This window comes from Pagrus pagrus (assembly GCF_965226575.1).
Source record: "Pagrus pagrus genome assembly, chromosome: 19".
NCBI lineage: Eukaryota > Metazoa > Chordata > Actinopteri > Spariformes > Sparidae > Pagrus > Pagrus pagrus.
The window spans coordinates 24,436,195-24,461,266 of NC_140203.1; the positions used below are offsets into that span (position 1 = coordinate 24,436,195).

The 25,072-nt window shown below is 40.6% G+C and overlaps 1 protein-coding gene across 5 annotated transcripts; it reads left to right on the forward strand.

Moving 5' to 3' along the window:
• Positions 1-782: 782 nt before the first annotated feature.
• Positions 783-24,859, forward strand: sh3glb2b (SH3-domain GRB2-like endophilin B2b). 5 transcript variants are annotated; one of them, XM_084382760.1, is made up of 12 exons: positions 783-990; positions 4,731-4,872; positions 5,964-5,975; positions 7,364-7,492; positions 7,931-8,064; positions 8,311-8,403; positions 12,852-12,914; positions 16,514-16,537; positions 16,669-16,758; positions 19,169-19,269; positions 22,218-22,455; positions 24,309-24,859. In XM_084382760.1, exons 1-12 carry the CDS (start codon positions 928-930, stop codon positions 24,414-24,416), a joined length of 1,197 nt encoding a protein of 398 aa, XP_084238886.1. In that variant the 5' UTR covers positions 783-927; the 3' UTR covers positions 24,417-24,859. The 5 variants fall into 5 exon arrangements, with proteins under 5 accessions (XP_084238886.1, XP_084238887.1, XP_084238889.1 ...); XM_084382761.1 differs by lacking the exon at positions 16,514-16,537; XM_084382763.1 differs by lacking the exon at positions 5,964-5,975.
• The last annotated feature ends 213 nt before the right edge of the window (positions 24,860-25,072 follow it).

Here is a 25,072-nt window from a genome sequence, read left to right on the forward strand (position 1 = left end):
GGGCTCTGTGCAGACGGCTCACTCCACTGATGTCACTGATGCTCTGTAGATGGTACCAGTGATGTTCTGGTGGTTTTAATCAGCCGCTGTAGAGCCTTCCTGTCCTGGGCCGTGATGAACCATGACAGTTTGTGATGTTTCCAGTCAGGATGCTTTCTATTGCTCTTCTGTAAAGGTTTTATTTATTTATTTATTTATTTAGAACTTATAAAATGGAGCACCAGAAAAAAAAAAGGTCTCACTTGTCCCTCTGTGCTTCTGTAATATCTGCCTCTGGTATGTGGAGAAGAAAAATTGCATAAAATGGAAATACTCGAGGGATGTGTAAGTACCTTAACTATTAACAGTACTTGAGTAAGTGTACTTAGTTACATCTGAATAAATGTTTATTTATATATTTATCATATGCACATTCATTAATCTAAACAATTTGCCTTTAAAAGGCTCCCTGTATATTTAACGCTCACCATGCATGTGTTGGGTTATCTATTAGCAGAATACATCGGTGCCATTGCCTCTCCTTCCTTTAGCAATGCAGACAGCTGGTTTCATTAGTTCAGGTTTGGACTGAGATTGCCTGACAGTGGAGGTGAATGGATTAAATAAACACGGTGTATTTTAATATCCTAGCCCACTGTGGATACTCCACAGCTCTCTCTGTGCACACTTTTCATCATTGTAAACTTGAATGTGTGACCAGACTCCGGGGTGAAGGAACAGCACACGCTGCAGGGTGTAGGGGGGGAGTCGTGACTTGCAGCCCGGTGCTGTGGTCTCTTTAAACGCAGGGCGGGGAGCAGATTTCCGATTGTCCATGAAGCGGATTAACGCCTCAGCGCTGCTGCTACATCATCTCAGCTGATCGGAGGATTCCCTCTGCAGGGAAACAAACAAGCCCTGCCTGTATGCTCAGCTCACAGCGGCACCATGGATTTCAACGTGAAAAAACTGGCTTCTGATGCTGGGGTCTTCTTCACCCGGGCGGTGCAGGTGAGCCGCTCATCATTTGCTGGACATCGTGCAGTAGGGCGAGCAGCATTCAGAAATACGTGGATTGATTTACCGTCACACTGTAACTGCGTCCTGCAGGGCTGGAGGATGGCTGTGGGCCATGGAGCTGGATCTATACAACACTCGTGCAGCACATTATGGGGGTTAAAGTTACTGTAAAGAGGAAAGCGGGTGTATTTTGTCGTGTTTTTTGATGAACGTAGCCGAGTGTAAGCCGATAAAGGTCTATCAAGCCTCGATCCATTATTGATGGCTGTGATCGAGTGTATCACCCATGTGACAGCAGCAGACTCCCTCCTGCTGCCATCAAGTCATCAACAGGGCGAACAGGCGGCAGAGGCTCTTTCTCATCACTACGTGCACTAGTAGCTTCCAGTACTATCGGGGGGGGAAAAAACTCGTTACCAGTCCCCCTTCAAAAAAGTAACAATTTTACGATTCCTCTTCTATTCCGAAATGTACATGACGACAAGAGCTAAATCTACGTCGATTTGCGAATCAGTAGGATTCATTAAGAAACTCGGCTGCATGATCATTTGAATGAATTATCATTTTTTTCTTGCATTGGCACTCCTTTGGTTCAGTGCCCGGCATTTCCTTTCAAAATACGTGAGGGCGGTCGGGTAGAAATCCGAATGTTTCCTCTTACATTAAATTCTCTTGGTGGATTATTTTTATGCCGAATTGATCTAAACGTCCTATCGACTAGTTAACGATCCTAAGCCATATTGTATCCGTCAGGGTTTTGTGCTGATTGTCAAGAAAGCTTTGAAGTATACAATTTTACAAGGGAGTCTTGCAAGGGCTAACAGACACATTGCCATTACCACTGACAGACGGTACATATCTGACAGCCTCTATTAAATAGGTGCAGTACGCCTACTATACTATATTATACTGCAATGTGTTATATACCTGAGGTGTCACTGCAGTGGTCCGGTCTGAAACACACCTTTATGTCGGAACTGAAATAAATCTGTAAAGGGGGCGGGGCCAACCGCTGACAGGCAGGGAAGCCACTGCTGTTTCATTGGTATGAGAAGCAAAAACCTTTTCATTGTTAGTTTATGTACAATACAACTAACGACTCATTGAGTTGTGTTCACTAACAGCTGTATTAGCTACTGTAGCTTCAGTTCTGGCCACATTCTGCAATGTTTCATTGAACGGATGCATGAATGCAACAAGTTATCATTGCTTTTCTGGAGGTTGAACCCACTGACTGGAGAGGAAGAAGACGAGACATAACGGAGGGACAAAAACAACAGCTGAGAGCTCATGGGATACACTCAATAACACACGGGCAACCACTGATATTTACCATATTAAACATTTTATATTCCTCTGCACCAGGGCCGGCTCTAGACATTTTGGTGCCCTAGGGGAGATTAGGACACTACTACTGGCCCCACTGGTTCAATGTTACACATTATTACCTAATTGTGATTATGCATTAGTGAAATTAAAGAGGTTGCACTACAATTGAATAGTTACACATACCCAACAATATGGGTAATTATTTGTCCATATCGGTCAGCAGATTTCAGCACAATGTCAAACACTGTATGTAGGAGGAGGAACACTGAACAGCAGCAGCAACAGTTAGCCAAATAAGTTAACAGGCTTGACATTCACATGATTCATAAACATCCTTAGCAGCTCCCCTCCCCTCCAGCATGTGGCGTTTTAGGCATGTGGCGCTCTTGCACCTATATGGCCTATGCCGAGAGCCGGCCCTGCTCTGTACAATTGTAGATTGAAAAGAGTCAGATAAACCTGTTGGGGGCTTGGGGGTGACATAGACCTGTGGGCCTCTATTGACCCCCTCCCACCATCTTTTGTATTTGTTACGCTGTTGCCTTTAAAAAGGCAGCAGAAAATCTCTCTTTAATTTCTCACCATGCTGCAGTGATGCAGAAGTGTACTCCAGGGTGTCCGTACACCCAAACATCACTGTTGGGTGTGCTCAGTCGCACCTGTAACCTGTAGCACACCCATCACTTCACATGATGTTGTGCTTATCCAAACAACTGTATGATTACCTGCCTGAATGTAATCAAAGTTTTGATGGTTATACTTTTCCAATGAATCTGAACATGGCGTATTTAAAGGCACAATGTGTGATAATTTTGGTTTAAAACATCCAGAAGTTCACTAAATTATCAACAGAATGTGAAGAAATAAGAGTTTTGATGTTGACGTTCAGATATCACTGAAGTTAGCATGCTAACCAGCTAGCCCTGGTCCATCCTGTCTTATAGTAACACTTCAAGTCCGGACCACTTGCTACATGGCTAACTGAGCTAACTAGCTCACAGCAGCTACAGTTAGGGGTTACTCTGGTGATATATTTGTTTGGAGAATGATTTTGAGAGGTGGCCAGTTCTTACATAGAGGACCTTTTAAGAGTTTGTCACATTTCTGGACTTTGAGGCTGGTTTGAAGGCAGCAACAACATGTTTTAAAGGAGCACTCTGTAGTTTTTAAATAAACAAACTCTCTTCGTTTTCATGACTGAATAAACAAACTGACCTTAAAGGACAACGCAATTTATACATTTATAAGTTTGTATAATTACCTCATTAATATTGTAAATATTAAAATTCTCAGCTTGAATATCTTCTCCAAAAATATATAGTTCCCCTTTAAGCTTTCAGCTGTGACTCTGCCATCCATTGTTTCTGTATTATTCTCTCAAAAGTGTTTTGAAGATGACCACATTGATAGAAAAGACAATTCAACACACATTACATATTCATATTGATATAAAATTCTATGGTACTGACGGTCCCTAAAGCCCTACAGAGTGCTAGCATCCCATGGACAGTGCCGTAGGTATTGAAAGGGTAGTCCCACAAAGTAATTACCCCACAGTGAAGCTTTTTTTTAAGAACTGAGGAGATGTGACATGTGACTTGATCTTACCCACAAAGCTGTTGTAAGCCATGTTTTTTCTTTTTTTCGCCTGCTGTTAAATGACAGTGATTATGTATTCCTCATCCATCTGTGTGTTCAAAGTCCAGCTGGCTGCTGCTTTCTGTCAGTCAGACCTGGCAACAAGTGAAGAAAATAGAACAGACAGCCCTGCCTCAAACCACAGATGCTGTTTTTGGCCTCAGTTATAAAACACAAAGTTTGCAGCAAGAGTGAATTGCACAGTTCAGATTGGACCTCACAGTCAGTCAGAATAAACAGGTCTTTATTGGGACGAGCCTGAAAACAGGCCTGTTTTAATATTTATTGCATCAACATACGTGGTCCATTATTTTTACCATCATGTATTTACACATTAGGTATTAAATGTGCTGTAGTTATTGGTAATGGTATGTGATGATTAAACTGCTAATATTTGACGAGTCCATTTAAGGCACTTCTAAACAGAGCTTCTAAACTGAATTATGCTTAAAGGGTAACTCTAGTATTGTGTTCAAAAGTCCATATAATCTATATTTCAATAGATGAATGTGGCACCCATTGAAAATGTTCCCAACACATCAGCACAGGACTATGCATAACTAGATAGATAGATTTTATTGTCTTTCCAGGATAATTATTTTCACATTCCATACAGCCACAAGAATTACACAAACAACTTAACAAGAACAACATCAATACCACAGACGTATACCCGCCACCAAACTCATATACATTCCACCACAGTTACAATCTCTTTATTCTTTTAGCCGTGACTGTAGTGTGATGCACACTGTGTCTCCCAGTTCACAGAGGAGAAGCTGGGCCAGGCTGAGAAGACGGAGCTGGATGCTCACTTGGAGAACCTGATCACTCGGGCTGACGGAACCAAGAACTGGACTGAAAAGATCTTAAGACAAACAGAGGTGCTCCTGCAGCCCAACCCAAGTAAGAGAAGAGGAAAAAACACCGTACAATAAGTGTACATTAATTAACATTAGTGCAGTAATTTCATTAGCATGAACTAATGTTAATTAATATAACTAATAATAATGTTTAGCGCTGTTGCCTCAAAGCAAGAAAGTCCTGGGTTCCAGACCTGGCTGTAGCAGGGCCTGTCTGTGCAGAGACTGCATGTTCTCCTGTGTCTGCGTGGGTTCTGTCCGGGTTCTCCGGCTTCCTCCCACAGTACGAAGACATGCGAGTGAGGTTAATCGGTCACTCTAAATTGCTCTAAGGTGTGAATGTGAGCGTGATTGGTTATTTGTTCGTATATGTCAGCCCTGTGATGAACTGGCGACTTGTCCACTCCACTCGCCCAGTGTCAGCTGGGCTCGGCTCCAGCCCCCCCACGACCCTGTATCAGGATAAGTGGTTACAGATGATGGATGGATGGATAGTGATGATTTATAATACTGTAGTGTTCATGTTAACTAGGGTATTCATTTATACATTATTGAAAAGTTTATAAAGATGCTATTAAAATAAGTTGATTTAGTGATTAGCGTTAATTACCAGTTAATTGATGCAATAAAAAGCATCAAGAAACTGTTAACACATGTCACTTGTTCACATTCATGAAAGTGTTAATTAAGGTTCTAACAATATTAGTATATGGTTGATCCACAAACAACTTTAGTAAAAAGACACATTTTTTAACCGTTACATAACTGTAAGTCAGTTACCGCATTAACTAATGTTAATGAATGTACCCTCACTGTAAGGTGTTACTGAACATAGAATTGTAAAAATAGTTTATTTAATTTAAATTGGCTGTAAAAGAAAGAAAATCAATTTTCTCTTTGACTCTTGACACTTGTACAGCAGCTTAAATGAGCTTGTGCTGCCTTTAACATCTCACTTTTAAACTGTGCTTTTTTTTTTAGCTAAGCCACTCAATTTATCACCGAACAACTTTGAGTATAATATTCAGAGACTCAGCTGTAATCTATAATAGACCTAGAATGGATAGAACAGCAGACTCTCGGCAGTAATGTCTAACCCTTGACCTGTGTATTTTTTAACCCTCCATGCTCCAGTTGACCACACTGGTGAGTAATTTCCCCCGAGTGCTATGTTCATAAAGTCTGTGTGAAGTCACTGTGCTGAGCCTCGTCAGCATTAATGTGTACAGATGATATCCAGTGTACCATATACAGATCTATAGTATGGCTCAACCTTTTTTGTTGACTGTACAGTGTGAATAGATGATTGTGTTGTAGCACAAGTTAAACTAGAACAAGAGTGAATATGTACTGAGAGCAGAGAGTCTGCTGCACACTAACTGGACACACAAACAGGTGTTGAATTACTAATGAGCTTCATGCAGGACGACACCTGTAGGCCCTTGTTTGATTGTAGGGGACCGATGCTGCATTCATGGGTAAATTCTCAAATGGAAGCTGGTGTTCCAATTGTATGATGAGCACCAGCAGCACAAACTATCAGGTGACTAGAAACACGGAGGGCTAATGACCTGTACTGTTATGACTCACAAGGTCAATTCAAGATAATGTTTTTTTCCATAGCTGTAATTCCGTCACAACAAAGTCATCTTCTTTTTTTATATACATATACAAAAATACTGTTTATACTCATTAAAGGTGCAGTGTGTAGGATTTAGCAGCATATAGCAATGAGGTTACAGATTGTAACCAATGCATTCCCCCTCGCCTCACCCTCCCCTACGCTGACTGCCCTGATAATATTCTGACATTGTGTATTTATGATTTATAATCTGGATGACTAAATCGGTTAACAACCAATGAGAAATGCGTCGCGGAGCAGCTATTGTTGCTGCCACGCAACAGTTAACATTGTAGGCCTTGAGGCTAACGTTAGCCAGCATACTGCTGACAGAAACTTAACACCTCACCTTCAGTTCTTCCTGAAGAGTAGAAAACCTGTGTTGACCGTGTCTCCCCACTCGTTTTGTAGATCACAGTTAAGAAGTCAGTCTATTTCAGACGTATGGCAGTCAAAGTGAGATTTAATTTCGAGGCAAACACACGGCAGTGCACAGAAATACAAAGTCGTTAACATTTCTGCAGCCTGGAGCGACATGTGTCAGGACATGTGGAGGAGACTCTCCTCAGGTCATTAATGTTACAAAGCTTCATCAGAGCCAGTGTGGTTGTTTTTACATGAACAGGGCTCAGAGCTCATATTTCATACTCCTAGCTGGTGTTAACCAAACTGATTTTATGAGCTTTTAATTTGTCTGTGTATATTGTATATTGTCAGCATAAGCTTTACATTATTTTCCAAAACATCACAGTTAAGTCAATCCCTGTTTCATGTCCATGCACATACAAAAGTTCTTACAGCTGACATTTTTAAACAACATTTTTGATGAAGGCTTCTGAAGCTCTGACTCAAACAAAGTTTTTCACCATTTGTGTTCAGTTTCACGACAGTCTCTGTATCACCTGTCATCCAGGTGCGCGAATAGAGGAGTTCATCTATGACAAGCTGGATAAGAAGCTTCCCTCCAGGGGGACCAACGCAGAGCTGCTGGGCCAGTACATGCTGGAAGCTGCCAATGAGTTTGGTCCAGGGACGCCGTACGGTCAGTGGAGTGCTGACTCAAACTGATATTGTTGCAGCTGTTGAGCATGTTGTCTGCTTTGTCACCAAATGTTCAGCTGTACTTAGACTCACACACAGTCTTTGCCTGTTTTCTGTCACTTGTTTTCAGTCTCATTTCAGTGATATGCCATCAGCTGTGTCCTCTGCTCTGCACAGCTTTCAGAATAACATCACTATGAAATATATTCACAGCATGAAGTTTAAATGCTTCTATAGCCTGCTTCCAGTTGTCCAGTGTGCACTGTGCTGGTAGCATTAGCAGTCAGGAGTGAACCTCGCTTCTCTCTTCAATCACAGCACCCTTTGTGTTGTTTTTTTTCCAATGTCTTGTGCAGAATAACTTAAACGGATAGATAACATTATCATCAGTCTTGACATAGTGTGTAATTAAAGTGTGCATGTGTCTTACCACTTCTAGGGAGTACCCTGATTACAGTGGGAGAGTATCAGAAGAGACTGGGATCAGCTGAGCGTGAGCTCCTCCACACCTCAGCCACCACTTTCCTCACTCCTCTGCGTAACTTCTTGGAAGGAGACTGGAGGACTATATCAGTAAGACTGACTACTCACTACTATCAGCCCTGGGTGCTTTAAACCATTGTGTTTGTATTTAAACCACCCAAGTGAGTATACGTATGTTGCCAGGACACTCATTGACACTAAAACCGGTTATGTGCTGTTTTTCTATTAAAATATCTTCCTATAGAGCTAGTTGCCTCGTTGTGTTAGCTGTGCTGCAAGGTTTGTTCCCTGCAGCTGATTCCAGTTTTCTGATTGGATCCCTCCTGTCCTCTGCAGAAAGAGAGGCGACTGCTGGAAAATCGGCGGCTGGATCTTGACATCTGCAAAGCTCGCCTGAAGAAAGCCAAGCAGGCAGAGGCCAAAGCAGCGGTGAGATGAAATGTCACTGTTGTTCTCGCTGGTGCTGTTGTACTTTTTCTTCTTCCTCCTGTCTTCTTCCTGTTACAGTATTTGAATCACAGTAACTATCAGACAGAGGCTGAACTGTGCAGAGAGGTTGGGAATCTCCTCCACTTTTCAGGCAACGGTGATAACACTGAATAGCTAGCTATAGTGGCGCTATAAGACTTGCTTTTAATGTTTCTATTGGTCACTATGAGGCAGAGGCAAAATCTGTGAACACAACAGAACTTTAAAAGTTGCTGCAAACAGTTACATATCATATCCAGCAGATACGGAGCAACATTTCATAGATGTAATGTAAGATGTAAGTCACTCCTCTTTTAGCTCTATTTTGGTCTCCACCAACTCCCGAGAAAAATGTCTGACTCTTTAGCTGCTAAAAGCTTCACCATGTTCACCCACCAGTCACTAACTGTGTCTGTCTGCTGTGTGGTGCTGAGCTGGCAGAGGACAGTGGGTGTGTCAGAGCATTTTAGCTAATGACAGCTGCTGCTAGAAATGAGGATGGAAAAAAGTTGTGGGCAGTAAACCCAAAGCAACAAGCTGAAAGATACTAAAACACATGACTGCTTTCACATTACATGTGTCCATTCAATCAATGTTTAATATAACATGTTTACTTCAGCTTTAACAGCAGTCGTACAGACAACGTTCATGTTTCCCAAGATTCTCTGGTACAAGTTGAATCAGTTTCTGAAGTTGATGCCAGTTTCTTCAACATGCATGTAAAAATTAAGGCCATTTTGATTTTGGAACATCCAATTATTCTGTGTTCTCGTTATTAAACCTGCAATAATCCCCCCATCCAGAGGCCTGAAACACAAAGATGATGGAATGATAATATTGCTCTGTATCTGCTGGATGTGGACACAGACAGTTGTTTGCTTACAGGTTAGTCATCCCACCTTTAAAAGCCAGGTATGTGAGGTTGGCTGTGTGTTTTTCTGCCCCATAGTGGCCAAAAATGGATGAATACACCTTTAAAGATGTAGTGAGAGGCACTTTGGCATTTTGTGTTAAGTATCAATGCAGTTAGTGCGTGTTGCATTGTGTGCCAGCTGTCCCCTGCCTCATCCATACATTATAAAACTGTAAATCTAGAGTAAAGCAATATCACATGTTGGGTGGAATAGCAAGTAGCGCACAGCTTTGACTAAGCAGCTAACATACACATGTTCATGTCAGCTCATGAGGGCTGGCTTTCCTCAGAATACCTTCAGCAGTCATTTTGTCCGTGTTTTGCATCAGGCTGGTTGCTTCTTCAGATGGCTTGTCTGCACTGAACAAATGACCCCTTCAAATTTCCAAAAAGCTTTTCAGATGCGCCACTGGCTGCCATATTATCAGTGATTCTGCCTGCAGTGCCTGTTGCATGTATCTCCACCTCAGTAAGATAAGCTTCTTAATGCCTTAGTGATGCACTGTCTAAAGTATTATGATGCTCATGATGACATTATCAGTAAGTCACAAATGTTTAACATGATTGAGACCAGGGGCCTTTATCATGAGGCAAGGTCAGCGTAGTCTGGCTGTCTCTGAGTGAACACTGGTGGTCCTGGATAACCGCTGTCATCAACCTGTTCATTAACTGGCTTTGTTGTCTCTGGATTTTCCAGATTTGCATGGTTTGGTCAAAGAGCCAGAGTTGTTAATTATAAGCATCATGATGAGAAGCATGAGCGGAGCGCCTAATATGATATGAGATGAAACAGTAATGTCTGCGGGGAGATTAGGTCACTGCAGCTACATGATGTAATGATCAACAACAATAAGTTGATACAAAGTATTCACACAGCCAGGATAGAGAGATGTCAAAGCATAATCACATCAAAAGGCTAAGACTATAGAGCATTTTTTATATTTCAGTAGTCAAGAATCGGTATGGATTATCCACAGAAGAAGAAACGTCAGTCCGATCTACTGCCAAAGCAGAGAGGAAAAGTACAGACTGTCAAAGAGCAGTCTGTCTGACTGTAATGAGCTCATTACCAGTGTTTTTTTTCCTACTGAAGTCGACAGGCGGCTCAAAGCTCCTGAAAACTTGGATCAAATCTTTAGAAATTCTTTATGACATTAAATATTGGTGGCAGAAATAAGAAGCAGCGGGGTTAAACAAACATCAGAGACAGAGCTGGACACTCATCAGGACGTGTGGGTGTGATCTGAGATGACGAACCGACCGGGGGTCAACAACCCACCAGCTGTCATCAGTTTCTGATTTAAGTGTTCCTTAATCAAGATAATGATTAATCTTATTCCAACGGAGCACTTTAAACCAGTCAGAGTAGTTCAAAGAAAACAATCTGTCAGTGGAAATCATTTATCACTCAGAGGAACATGATGGAATTAGTTGTCAGAGGTTTTAAGGCTGTCTGCAGATACCGAGTTGTTGAGTTAAAAATGTTTTAATATGAACTGTTTTCACAAATGAGCTGTAGACGTTGTCTGGAGTTACCTTTTAACACATGCAGCAAACAACATGAGATTATCTGTCATATGTGTTCTCACCTACTAGAAGCATAGCATGCAGGAGGAGGAGGAGACTCGTCAGTAATGATGAGTGTTGATATCAATACTACATATATTTGGACTTATTCACGTTATCCAGGAGAGAGTGAGAAGCTTTACACAGGCGAGGAGAAGAGTATGAAGCAGCTCCACTCTGCAGTGTCATCATGCCCACTCACTCACTGTGAATCCCCTTGACAATGAGCAACTCTGTTCACACATGGGCTCAGTCAGACATTACACAGACGGATATCAGCGACCTGGGAGGGTGAAGTCAGGAACAAATGACACAGACATGGATTCACCATAGAGTATATATCAGGAATTGGAAATGTTTTTTAGCGTTTATTTGGAGCCACCTAGTGTAGACTAGAGAGCCAAACATGTGGTCAGTGTGGATGTTTCTGACAGTTGACAACACGGTATTCATTTGCAATTCATGTTCGACAAGAGGATGGAAAAGGTCTGAGATTAATTAACCCAAGAGATCTTATTAGAGCTATGGAGTATTAAATCATCCATCTCTGCCCTCAGCTGTGCATAAACGACAGGTGAGGAACTTCTTTTTAAAATGCAAAAACAATTGAAATGTTCTGTTATCTTTTCAGTATTAGACACAAGAAGCAAGTAATTAATGGTGATCGGTATCAGCTGGAAAAAAATCATATTGTACATCTCTAGGACACACACACAACTTCAAAGGTTGACATCCAGAAAATGTCAGGGCAGCAGTGCATGTGTGAACTGGGCAAAGACACCTCCATGATAGCACGAGCTGCGGTGATGGAATAAGAGTGTAGAAGCGTCTCAGTTAACGTGATCTCATAACCGCCATTTATCAGTCGGTCAGTGTGGTTCACTTTCTCCCTGTACAGAAACCATTTTTAAATCCAAACTGGACACATGCAAAATGTATCTCAGAATGATCACGCAATTTTTCCATTAAGCTAAATGGCCAATTGTCAGTCTGGTGACACAACTGAACCTGGAGCAGTGTTGTTAAAGGAGCACTCTGTAGTTTAGGTGAAGAAATGTTAATGAGCAGAGAAAGATCTTCATTGGCTGATTTTTTTTCTGTCTAAACAAACTAAATAAGCAAACTCTCTTTGTTTTCATGACTGAATAATCAAACTGACCTTAAAGGACAACACAATTAATACTGTTTTACTTTGTTTATATGTGGCGGACCCTGCCACCTTTCTAGCTTTAAACAGTGTTCTGGGACCTTACTTTCCTCTGAGAACAGCTTGTTTATTCACTTATGGAAAAAGTTTGCATTATTACCTCATTAATATTGTAAATATTAAAATGTCTCCAAAACTCCGTAGTGCCCCTTTAAAGAATGAACGTCAAGGCCGTGTACACTGGGCCTCTTCATGTAGCATCAACTGTTTATAAGTCAATGTTTTAATAAGTAACTTGAACTACAGAGGTGCTCATTGTTTATGGGAGTACAGATATTAGAGTAACCCTGATAATTGAACCTGTACTATCCAGTGGAGCTGAGGAAAACCATAAACAAGCTCATGAAAGCTCAGTTTAATGGTAACATACCGAGGCAACAGAAGGACTGAATCCATCAGCATCAGAATGTAATTTGACTCCATCTGTCTAATGCTTTAAAAGCAGTCAATAAATAATGCACAGTGATGGGTGCATGTGTCTTACAGAGTGTCAGCACCCCTCTGAGGTCAGTAAAGGTTGTAATGGATTACTTTGGATTCCACCTCTAACAACTACCTACAGTACCTTCTGCTTTGTTCTAAGCGACCTGCATTTTTGTTGCTTTTGATCTGTTTTCTTTATGCTGTTCTGCTTTTGGCTGACGTTTTGTGTTGTTCTGCTTAATGATTGTAACTGCATGACTGTGCCAACATGTGTTTCCTCCTCCCTGCTCTTGTTTGTAGGCTGCACCTGATTTTCAGGAGACAAGGCCTCGAAATTATGTTCTTTCTGCCAGTGCATCAGCGGTAAGAGTCCCAAGTCCGACAAATGGCACACATGCAGGGCACATATGTCACTGAGCAAGAGCTAGGCTAACATGCTAATCAACATACAGTGCTAGCTAGACCATGAAACGTTTGAAAAAAGAAATGACACATCATCAGCAGAAAGATGCTCACCACCTGCTCATGGTGGCGAATGTTTCTTAGATATGCTTGTATGGCACTGCTGACCTAATAAACATAAGATATAAATAAAAATAGGGATGAACCTTTTGTTTTCTCGTGATAACGCTTTTATCCCGTTATCTTGAATTAACAAAGCTCGTTTTCTCAAGAAAACAAGATGGATTAACACATAATGGCGATAAATCTTGACATATTGTAATAATTAACTTGTGATTAATTAACCCTTCTGGGCTTCCATACAGAATGGCCATAGGCTCAGTTATTTTTTCCAGTCTGATAAAAGTTAGGCTATAAGAGAAGAGAGAGAAAGCCTTTAACTTATCCTCTTATAAGCTTGTCAGACTGTGATAACAGCATGGTGCTTGCAGATGATACACAAGCTTGTGCATGTCTGAATTTTGTTCCTGTCGTTTGAATCCACTGAATGTTCACACTTAACATTTAACAAACAAACAATAAGAAATGTTGTCTATTATGAATGGAACACAATAGCTCCAAACCTGTACCATCTAAAATTATGACAAGTCTCTGAAAAGACTAAATTGAGTTTTCTAGTTGCAGTGGTCATTGGAACAAATCATGATACGTTAGATATATAGTATGTGAGAGGTATGGTGGCCCTAATGTACCAAACTGTCCATAGACGTGTAGCAAAAGCAAAGCATTTAATAGTTAGCAACACCATTTCATCAGAGCCAACACCAGAAAAGGCACCTGTTGCTAGCTGTGGGTCGGATCTGCTGAGGTTTGAAACACAACAGTGGACATGAAGTCGGACATGATGGCTGTGTCAAACAGAAACTTAGTCAGTTACCACATAAGCTCTGTCCACACATGTGACTCAGGGGAACACTGTAGAATAATGCTGATTCATGCTAATCGTACAGTTCATCTGAGGACAGCATTCAGAAAAACCACCAGAACAATGTACAGTGTGTGTTTTATTAGTCATATTAGGCACTTTTGATGGTCAAAATTGTTTTTATTTTTTTTATCAGTCTCTACTTTTATTACAGATACTGTAGAAACATATTGTAGAGCATTCTGTCCCTACACTGTCCCTACTGCGGTATCGATAACCTGTTAAATATACTGTATAAGCTTAATTAAACTTAATTTAACTGTATTAGCTTTAATTAAACATTAAAAACACAGAAAGGATTAGTCATACAAATGTGATTTTCTTTTTCTGTGACTTGTAGCCTCAGCAGAAATAGAGAAAACTCAAAGTCAAAAATCTAGCTTGGGTAAAACTTCAGAAGTATTAACCTGTACTATTAACATGTACTTAAAGTTTCTTATTGAGTAGGTCAGTACTTATTAATTATGTCGAACAATTGTGTAAAAAAAGTTGTGTGGCCCACTGAGGGGAAGTTAGACAGAAACTAGATGGAAATGTAACGACATGATCAGCAAAGGTTAAACAAAAGCCAGTTGGAAGTTTCCTGGAAATCAGCAGCTATTTTTTATCTGCTTATTGTAAAATAGCAGAATATTTTTGATGATTATGTAATTTTAAAATGTATTCTAGGGTAATGATGAATGTGTTTATTTCTTACCACGGAAATTGTGAAACTGTAAAATGAAGTGATACCAAAATAAATGTAGATGTCCAGTCAGAATCAGGAATAGAACTGCAATGAAATATGTTTTCTGTGTTGCTGATTTTTTTTAAACAATGACATCAGCCCTCTGGACAGCTCGGTGGAGTTAAAACATTGTTATGTGTTTCTTTGTGTTGGCTCTGTAACTGAACCAGCTGCAGAGTGGCTGGGAGAGCTGGGATGTGGAGGATGATCCCAGTTTGTCACAGCAGAGGAAGGTTGTGCATGTGAACATCTGTCAGCAACAGTAAAATAGGATTAGAACCTCCTCATTTTGGGCTGTTTATGTATGGTGGTAGACCTGTAGGAACTGTCCGTGTCCAGTGATTCAGCGTGTGTTTTGTGGTAGAGACTTTTTATACATCCCTTATCCTATCTGATAGGGCCTCATTGGTGTTTTGTTGTTGTTAGTTGGTGGACATACTTAATATTAATGGACTTGAAAAGGACGGGTGAATGTAGATTTTCAAGTGATGCATGAAGAGAAATGGGTGATGAGGACAGACTGTATCATTAGCTCTTTGTTATTCAGGCCGCTGTGACTCAAAATTGTTAAGATAAAGTGAATAAGTTAAGAGTTTATTTTATTTTCCATATATAATTAAAGCATACTCTAATATTCTTCTAAAGTATGTTAAGTCTAACAGGAAAGTTGCTTTCTCATAATAACACATGACGAACACAGGGGGGCGCAATATAATAAGGATTCATCAGGCTTCAGCATCTGCAGACTGGAGAGTAAAGGTCAGCTTCAGTTCAGGCTGGTTATCAACAGCAGCATCTGTGAGACGCAGTCTGCATGTCACTGAAGTGTTTCTGGTAAACTCAAAATCAATCATATCAGGTTCTGTTTACAGGAAAATACTCTTCACTCTTCGAAGTCACAATAACACAGTTTCAACGAAATAACTCGGCTAAAATATTCACCACTGTTTAAACATTCAATGCATCGCTTACCTCGGGTGTCAAGCACACATTAATTCAAAATAAACAAGACAGACGAAGCCACATCAACAAATAATAATTATGCAGTTATGATGAACAGAAGTGTCTCAGTAACAGCCCAACTACAAAGAAACCGTAAATGAATGTGTGTTGATGTATGATGTGGGACAGCATATCTAAATCAGAATTGGAACAAGTATTCAGCTAAGTAGTAGCACACGAGGAACACATGAGGAACACGTGATGAACACATGAGGAACGCATGAGTAACACCCAAGAAACACACGAGTAACATCTGAGGAACACCCGAGGAACACATGAGTAACACATGAGGAACACATGAGAAACACATGAGGAACACATGTAACACATGAGTGGCTCCATCAGAGGTTTAACTTTGTGCAGTGATGTAGAGGTGTACTCTAGGGTGTTTAAGTGCACCGTGACATCACTGTTGGGTGTGTTTACAGGTGTTTCAAACTTAATATTGCTTTTCAGCTTTATATTAACTTACAGTCACAATATGTAAGAATTTAAGCTTAAAACATTCAAGGATTTTGACGTTATGTCAAAGACATCTATGCACTGTGTTGCAGCTAAGCCAGTACTTTAAGTTGTGCCATCAAGTGGCCTCTGATCAGGTGTTAAGCTCAGGCTGACCCTGACCTTGTCAAGAAGCTGTTTTGTTTCATGGCAGAAAATGTCATAAAAACATAAAAAATTAAAGAAAATCCAGAATTTTCTTGAATTAAATTTCTTTATAGTTCCCCTCATAATTTTTGGGTTGGATGAATTAAAGCTCAGACAGAATTTATAACTCTTTATACTGTCAACATGCTCAGAATGGTTCATGACTGCTTCTTTCTGTTCTCATGCTGCTTCTCTCAGCTGCTGAGTGAGGAAGTGGACAAAGTAAGTACCTCACTACCGGACAGTGTGTGTGTGCTTACCTGTGTTTGTATCGATACTTAATGAAAAGCATTACCGTTGTTTGTAAAAGCCCTCTCTAAACTTCCTTCTTATCCTTTCATTTCCGCCTGCAGGCAGAGCATGAGCTTCGTGTCGCGCAGACCGAGTTTGACCGACAAGCGGAGGTCACCAGACTGCTGCTGGAAGGCATCAGCAGCACACATGTGAGTGTAAATCGTGTGTCTGGTCTGAGCCAGCTGTGCGTAAAACTGTTAGTCAGAGTCACCAAAGCATCCTGTCTAGTGTAGAGATCTAGAGGAAATGGGCAACATGAGTCATTTTGAGGGAACAGAACCTCCTTTTGCCCTGAGTATAACCTGACCACAAGATGAATAGTTTGCAAACAGTCTCATGACAGGACTCAACTAGCATTAACTGTCTGTCAGGCTCTGTTGAATGATACAGTGTACCATCCTTAGAACAAAATACCAGGTGGAGAATACAGGACAGAGGAAACAGAACCAAGTGTGGAGAGCTATTGCAACTCCAGCAATGTTCCAGGCTTGCTAGAGTCAGCAACAGTAGTTCATTAGCTTACCCTGTTAGTCATCAGGCAAGGCAGAAGAACCACAGGTTTTGTGCAGAAACATGATTACATTTTGATGGGGCTTTTAGCACCCACGGAGAATTACATGCTACAAAAATATAAAAACCAAAACATTCCAGTTCCAACGTGTGGAGGCCAAGAAAAGGTGCAGTTACTTTTTAAAATTCTGGTGGATATCACAGTTTAATACTCGCGTCATCTCTAGATAGCAGGCTGCTTATCTTGTTGTGTTGAGAAAACAAGCTTCTCGTGATAAAGAGATCATTAATCCATTATTAAAGGCAAACAAAGGGTTGTTTCCCCTCATTACATATAATGTTGATTAGATCAGCAGTGCCATGCCGGCAGGCAAAGGTCCCATTTTGCTTTAAGTTGGCCACTCTGATCACTCTGACCTGACTGTAGATGATTAAAACATTTCCAACTGCTTACACTATCATTAAATCGGTCACAGCTTTACGTGCACGGCATAATGAACACTCTTATCCTCACTCGAGAAGTCTGTGTGGAAGCAAGGACCACGTAACAATACTACTGTCACACCTGTTCTGTGTAGTCATTCACTTATGCAAACACCCTCATATGAAATTCAGAAGTTTTCTTTGGAACTCCCCAACCCACCCCGCAGAGCAGGGTGGGTATGTAAAGGTTCACTCCTATGAACCATATGAAGTCATTTATTTGTGATCATTTATCTTGTAATCATGAGAAATTGGCCATTTTGTGTTTTGAGACGTCTTCGCAAAAAAACAAGCTTTTGTTATCTCAAAATATCTGCTGTTCTCAGCTTCTGAAAAATTCCAGTTTCTGTATTAGTTTCTGTACTAGATATTAACCACCTAATACAAGCAAATAAAGGAGTCGGTATTCAGAATTCTTGAAATTGTAACCAACCAGCAGGTCTAAATCTAACTAAAGAAACTGCTATAAGAAAATATATTTCTCTATTAATGTATATGGAGAGATATATAGTGTTACAATATGGTAATACAATTTTACAAATCCAGTTGATTACAACATGTCTGGTCAATATTGGTGGAACACTGCCCTCATGACCTCAACAAAATCCTTCCAGACCATTTCATTACTCCGTGCAGTTTCCAGTAAACCAGTGGAGCCACTCTGCAGGGAACTTATTATTCACGGCTGACGAATACTCGTCCTTTCATGTTGATCCAAGTAAAGTCAGGATGGAATCATCATTACAATTAAGATACCGACACTTCTGACAAAACCTGATAAAACTGAATTTTGTGAAGATTTCCTATTTGAACATAAACCAACTGAAGCCTAGACAGATGGGAATCAAGTTCCCACAATCAGTGACAGCTACTCTCTCTCTCTCTGTACCTGAATAATGCCTGCCAGTGTCAAAAAACATTCCCCTCAACTTCAGACCGCCTCCTCATATTCTCCACTGCGATTAAATCTCAGATGATTAACAAGGTTTATGGTGTTATAGTCCTCACATACATTACATGCAGTGTTGTCACTGTTCAGAGATCTAAAAGCTCCACACACGAGCCGTCATCAATCAAAACTCTCCATCAGTGGCACCTTACAGATTTACAGAGCCGTAGTTCTCACATGACTATGACAGGCGGAAGTAGAAGTAGTTCCTATCAATCGTATATTATCTAGATTGGATCCTGGTGATAGTGTAGTTTCTTTCTACCGTGTCCCTGTTTATAATAAAACACACATTTACATTTATGCCAAAATACTAGAGTCTGGATATTGACCTTCTGTTCCTTTTTTTATGAATTTATCTTTACTAATTATATGTTGGATTCATGTTAATGTGTGTATTCAGACAATAAAACTTTTGAAAAAAATCAAAACTTTGGATAAAATGATCAAACAATAATTTGGTGGCTGCCCTGTGCAGTAACTTCCCTGGTACTCACAGACCACCATTAAACACATGGGTAATTCAAAAATAAACAATGACAACTATAATACAAACACGCTGTGTACTGCTAAAGATTCCTTTCATACTCAGTTATTCCTTTCCTTTCTCCCCTCAGCTCAACCACCTCCGTTGTTTGCATGATTTTGCGGAGGCTCAGGCCACATACTATGCCCAGTGTCATCACTACATGCAGGACCTTCAGAGGGAGCTCAACAGGTGAGGGCTGACTGCTGCTGGCAGTTGGATCATTCACTCAGATCAAAGTATAATGGGACTTTGTGTAAGGATCAGTAACGTTTGAAACTTAATCTGTTTGTTTACATTTTAAGATGGTATTTGTCAGCGTGGCGCCATGTGGGGTAGGGTTTCCTCACATGATGAGCTCAGAGTTGATCACAGCATGTAGTGAACTGTGAGTTCAGACTTGCAAGTGTTTGTTTTGGCACACACTTTCTCCTACTCACACAGCTGGAAGTGCGCAATGAGCTTACGCCATTCCATGCTTACACAAACACAAATGTATTCTGAGATAAACCAAAGGGTTCCTTGCTGTGTCTGATGAATCCACAGACTGCTGAGGAAAAATGCAAGGGCGCCATTTCCCAAAAAACAAAAGCCTTAAATTCAAGATGATCATAACCAATATTACTTATGGTAGTTTGACCACTGCTCCTCCCTGTGAGTTAAAGTGGTGTTTGATCCAGCATCAGTGTTACATAACACTGGTTTCACTGAGTTTAAACTTAAACTGAGTTTAAACAGCCTTTTGTTTTCTTCCTTGGACCATTTCCGGTTTCTCGAGGAAGTTTTTAATCTGACATTGTGACAGCACAAACCGATAAAAGACAAGCTATTTCATGTTTAATTTGGTCATCTAAAAAGCCTGTGTCACAGCTGCCAGCTGAGGCGATCTACTGGACCTATTCCAAAAATGTACCATTTAGTCATTTACACACTAAAATATGTATTATAAAACAAGAATGTAAATGTAAGATGTAAATGTAAAACAAGAAATACAAGAATTCCCCTTTAATATTGAACCAATAGTTAGTTATTTAAACCTCATACATTATTTAAATATTCAATCAATCTACTAGCCTTTTTTATCACCAGTGGCTTTGAGCAGCTGTGCAGGTGTAAATATTTACTGTGGGTAAAACATGAAGAGCACTTCATAGAAAGCACTCCTTCAGTTTGATGGTTGTTGGGAAATGAGGTTCAGGCCACTTATGTACAACCCTAGGTGCTTTCTGAGGCCAGAATGGAGTGAAATAAAAAAGCTCTGCATGCTTGTAATTTCAAGACATTATTGCTGTTACCTGGAGAGCAGGTCACTGATGCTGACACATTCACACACAGTCCACCTGCACAGGACTTACGCCTACACAAAGCAGGAGTGAATCTGAAGATTTCCCTCTCTGAATTGTATCTAAGTATATAAGTAAATGTTTGGAAAAGGTTCGTATCATTGTGTGTGTGTGTGTGTGTGTGTGTGTGTGTGTACAGTATATATGTGTGTTCCTTCCATCTCAAGTTCTCCTCATGATGATCCAGAGGTATATATAATTCAGAGTTGCTAAAGAAAAAATTGACATAGCTTATGTTTTCCATATGAAAAAAATAATAGAATAAAGTCATCTGATTTTATTGAAAGAGACGACAAAAAAATACAAAAGTAACTCCATACATAAAAGTGGTAAAATACAAAGACAGCAATTCAAGTCCAGACAATTATAAATACAGTCCCCTCCAAAACTATTGGAACAGCGAGGCCAGTTCCTTTATTTTTGCTGTACACTGAAAACATTTGGGTTTGACATCAAAACATGAATATGAGACAAGAGATCAGTATGTCAGCTTTCACTTCCAGGTATTTACATCTAGATCTGTTACACAACTTAGAAGGTTGCATCAAGCCTGCGACCCACTGACGTCACCAAACCTTTGCATTCTTCTTTTGTGATGCTTCTCCAGGCTTTCACTGCAGCCTCTTTCAGTTGTTGTTTGTTTCGGGGGGTTTCTCCCTTCAGTCTCCTCTTTAGCAGGTAAAATACACGCTCAGTAGGGTTTAAGTCTGGAGATCAGCTTGTCCAGTCTAAAACCTTCCACTTCTTTCCCCTGATGAACTTTGGCAGTGTGTTTTGGGTTGTTGTCTTGCTGCATGATGAAGGATCTCCTGATCAGTTTGGTTCCATCTCTCTTTAAATCGGCAGACAAAATGTTTCTGTAGACTTCTGAGTTTATTTTGCTGCTGCCATCATGTGTTACAGCATCAATGAAGATTAATGAGCCCGTCCCAGAAGAAGCCATGCAAGCCCAAGCCATGACATTACCTCCACCTTGTTTCACAGATTGTGTGTTTGGGATCATGAGCAGAACCACTGATGTTTTCCTTCGTCTACCAGTTCGACATCTGTTGCCGAGTACACCAGTGGTTTATTTCTTCTTCAGGACCTTTCTAAATGGTTGTACTGGCTATGGCCAATGTTTGGGCAATGGCTCTGATTGATTTTCCATCTTCTCTCAGCTTCAAAATTGCTTGCTTTTCTCCCATAGACACCTCTCTGGTCTTCATGTTGGTTACACCTTTTTAACTATAAATGCAGTCTGCAAAGGCAAAACTCAAAGCTGAAACTGAGAGTAGACATTCATAGCCAGTACAACCATTTGGAATGAACATCAGCAGTTCTGCTCATGATCCTTATATACTTTTGCTCACCTAAAAATGTGGTGGTCCGTAACAAATGATGCTTTCTTCTAAGTTGTGTAACAGATCTAGATGTAAATACCTGGAAGTGAAAGCTGACATACTGATCTCTTGTCTCATATTCATCTTTCGATGTCAAACCCAAATGTTTTCAGTGTACAGCCAAAATAAAGAAATTGGCCTCGGGGGGACGACGACTGTGTGTTAAGACACAACATACTGTAGTCAAGCTTCCAAATCTGTACCCACGCATGGAACTGTTCTGACTCAAAGACTGTGTCCAAATCAGGACAGAAAATCTTGACATGGAGCATCCGCACCAAAGCATCAGTACACGTCTTGATGTGATCACTCTTTCTTCTTCCCTTCAGGAAATCTCTAAAAGCCTCAGGAATTACAAGCCGGAGGTCCTCTTTGACCACTCATATCCTTCATTTGTCTCCCAATGTTCACACAGATGTGCTAATACTGTCAGCGCCCCCATCGCCTCTGCTGCTGTCTGCCCCAACCCCGTTTCCTCCGCTTTCCTGTCTGGACCTCCTTCTCCTGGAGCCCCAGTTTCCTCGTCCAGCCAAAGGCCCAGCACCCTGGCTATGGAGCAGACTCAGCTCCCTGTCACAGGCACTAGAAAGGCCAAGGTCCTGTATGACTATGACGGCCATGATGCCAGCGAGCTCTCCCTGTTGGCCGATGAGGTACAATAGGAGATTCTGAGTCATCCCACACACTCATATCTGTTAAACAAGGAACATCATTTGACCTTTTAATCCTAAACGGGAATCAATAAGACTTTTAGCTGTGTGACTGGAACATGTAAGTTGGATATAAAAAAAACCTTTGGTATACAGGATACACTGTGAACACTTCTGCTAGTCATTGCCTTGAGGCTTAAAATAAAAACAAACCACAAAATTCAACTTTCATTTCCATGTGGATATGATCAGCCGACCCTTCACCCATTTCCTACATCAGCTTTCTCTACAGTATGAAGGGAGTGTTTCCCAGCATGCACTCACTAAAGGATAGATTCACATTATCCCAATCTGTCTTCAAACAATACTCCAATGCCTATGTGTATGTTGAAGGATACTTGGTAGTTGTAATCACTTTATATTGTCCATTGCGGCCCTGAAGTAATCCCCCCCCCCCTTACAGCAACTTCAGTGTCAGAGATGGGAGAAAAGAAGCATTCTAAAGGTATAAGCAAGTTTCCTGCATTAAAATAGCTAAAAACAACTCCACCTTTGTTCTTTATGTTGAGTTGTGTACTTACATCGTCCCAAATGTTTTACAACCATGTTCAAACCAGATAAATACGGTTTCCTCAAGGTAACAATGAGTTTCAGTTGGCCACCTGTTGCTTTAACTTCCAGGAGAAAGCCAGAGAGTGAGGGAGGAAGTTGGCGAACAGAAAGTGAATAAAACTCTAAATTATTAAGAGGAGCTTAAGTCATGTGAAACACCTGTATAGGGCTGTGGCTGCGAAGGGTCTTTAAAGGGGAACAAAGTCTGTTTCAACCTGTCATGGAGTAGTACTGCACGTGTTGGTCAGGAAGCATCCCACTCTACGTGTTGGCCTGATGGGATCTCACCTTAGCGATGACTGTACAGATGGTGCTCATAGGAAGTGTAGGGAGATAAGGAGGGAGAGGGGAAGGAGGCAGATCAAACCATGAGGTCAGGAAAATTCCAAAACACACACAAAGCAGAAGGGAGATGACACAATGTCACAGCAGGATGTATGCTTTCTGTTTCGATTTCATTTAGAAGCATTGTGTACTTTCTGGTATGGAGTATTTTTTATTTTTTTATTTTAATTTTAAAGGAGCACTCTGTAGTTCATTAAGAAATGTTAATGAGAGGAGAAAGATCTTCATTGGCTGATTTTTTTTCTGCCTAAACAAACTAAATAATCAAACAATCTTTGTTTTCATGACTGAATGTTTTTTTTCATCTCTGCAGTGGACACGACTGTGCTGTCAGGTGCACACCACGCACTGGAGACAGCGCAGTCTCTGCACACACACTCTGCTCTCTCCAGTCAGCTCATCTAGATCATCCTGACCACCTGCGAATATGGATTGTATGATTTGTGAAAGCCTGTATATATAGTCAGTGACAGCTCTCACAGAATCGTTACACTCCATATCCTCATTGTGAGTCCTAATCATGATGCAGGCGGAGTTCACTGTAACTACACTTCAATGAATAAATAAATAGTGTTCACCTATCAAACTTCCATTTTTAAAATACATCCCAGGCTGAGGGATACCACTGATTGTCGCGCATAATTTGGGCACGTGAAGCAGTCAGTCTGATCTTGTACACACGAGAAAGTTTCTCATGCTCACAAGAAAAGTCAACTTTTTTTTCTTTCCCCATGTCCCTTTAGGGGCTCCGTAATTACCTCATTAATATTGTACATGTTAAAATTACATAGCACTATGTTAGCACTACATAGTGCCCCTTTATAACTTAATTTTGGTACAAACATTATTTGTAAAAAAACTGTCTGTAAATGGCCTTCTTTACTGTTTTGTTTCTCCAGCTCATTACCGTATACACCGTACCAGGAATGGACCCTGATTGGTTGGTCGGAGAACGGGGGAACGAAAAAGGCAAAGTCCCTGTCACCTACCTTGAACTGCTGAGCTAATGGACTAAACAATAGGACACACACACACACACACACACACACACACACACACACACACACTTGCAAAAACGTCCATCTACTGTCACATGTGTGCATTTAGTACACTTAGTGTGTTTGATCTGTGACTATCTTAAACACTTATGCAAACCTGTTGGGAAAGTTTCCATAACACAGATGATTTGTGGGAGGAAGTTGTCGTAAACCTTTGTGTTTATTTACTGACTTCCTCTTGCTGCATTCCAGTAATGTGTGTTCAGAATGTGATGAGTCCACAGTTAAAGCTACACTCCCTCATTTTTGTTACCAGTGCGGTTTGTGTGTTTTTGCATGAAAACTGATTTCTTGTCGACCTTACAGGTGTTTTTAGCACAAAGTGTTCCCGAGGCATTCAAAGACCAAGACCTTGTGTATATCCATTAAAGGATGACTCCAATGTATTATGACTTGGGTGTTGTTTTTGTGTTTTTAGCCACCGTTTGTATCAGTTATGATATTGTTCAATGAGGCAAGAAACAGGAGCTGTCACACAATTAGACAGTTGTAAAGAGGCCAGCAATTCAGCCAGATTATCAAAACCACTTTCTAGAGAGCTAGTAAAGCACTAAATACAAAAAATAAGATGGCGACATCCATAATGCCAAAACCAAGGCTTCAAA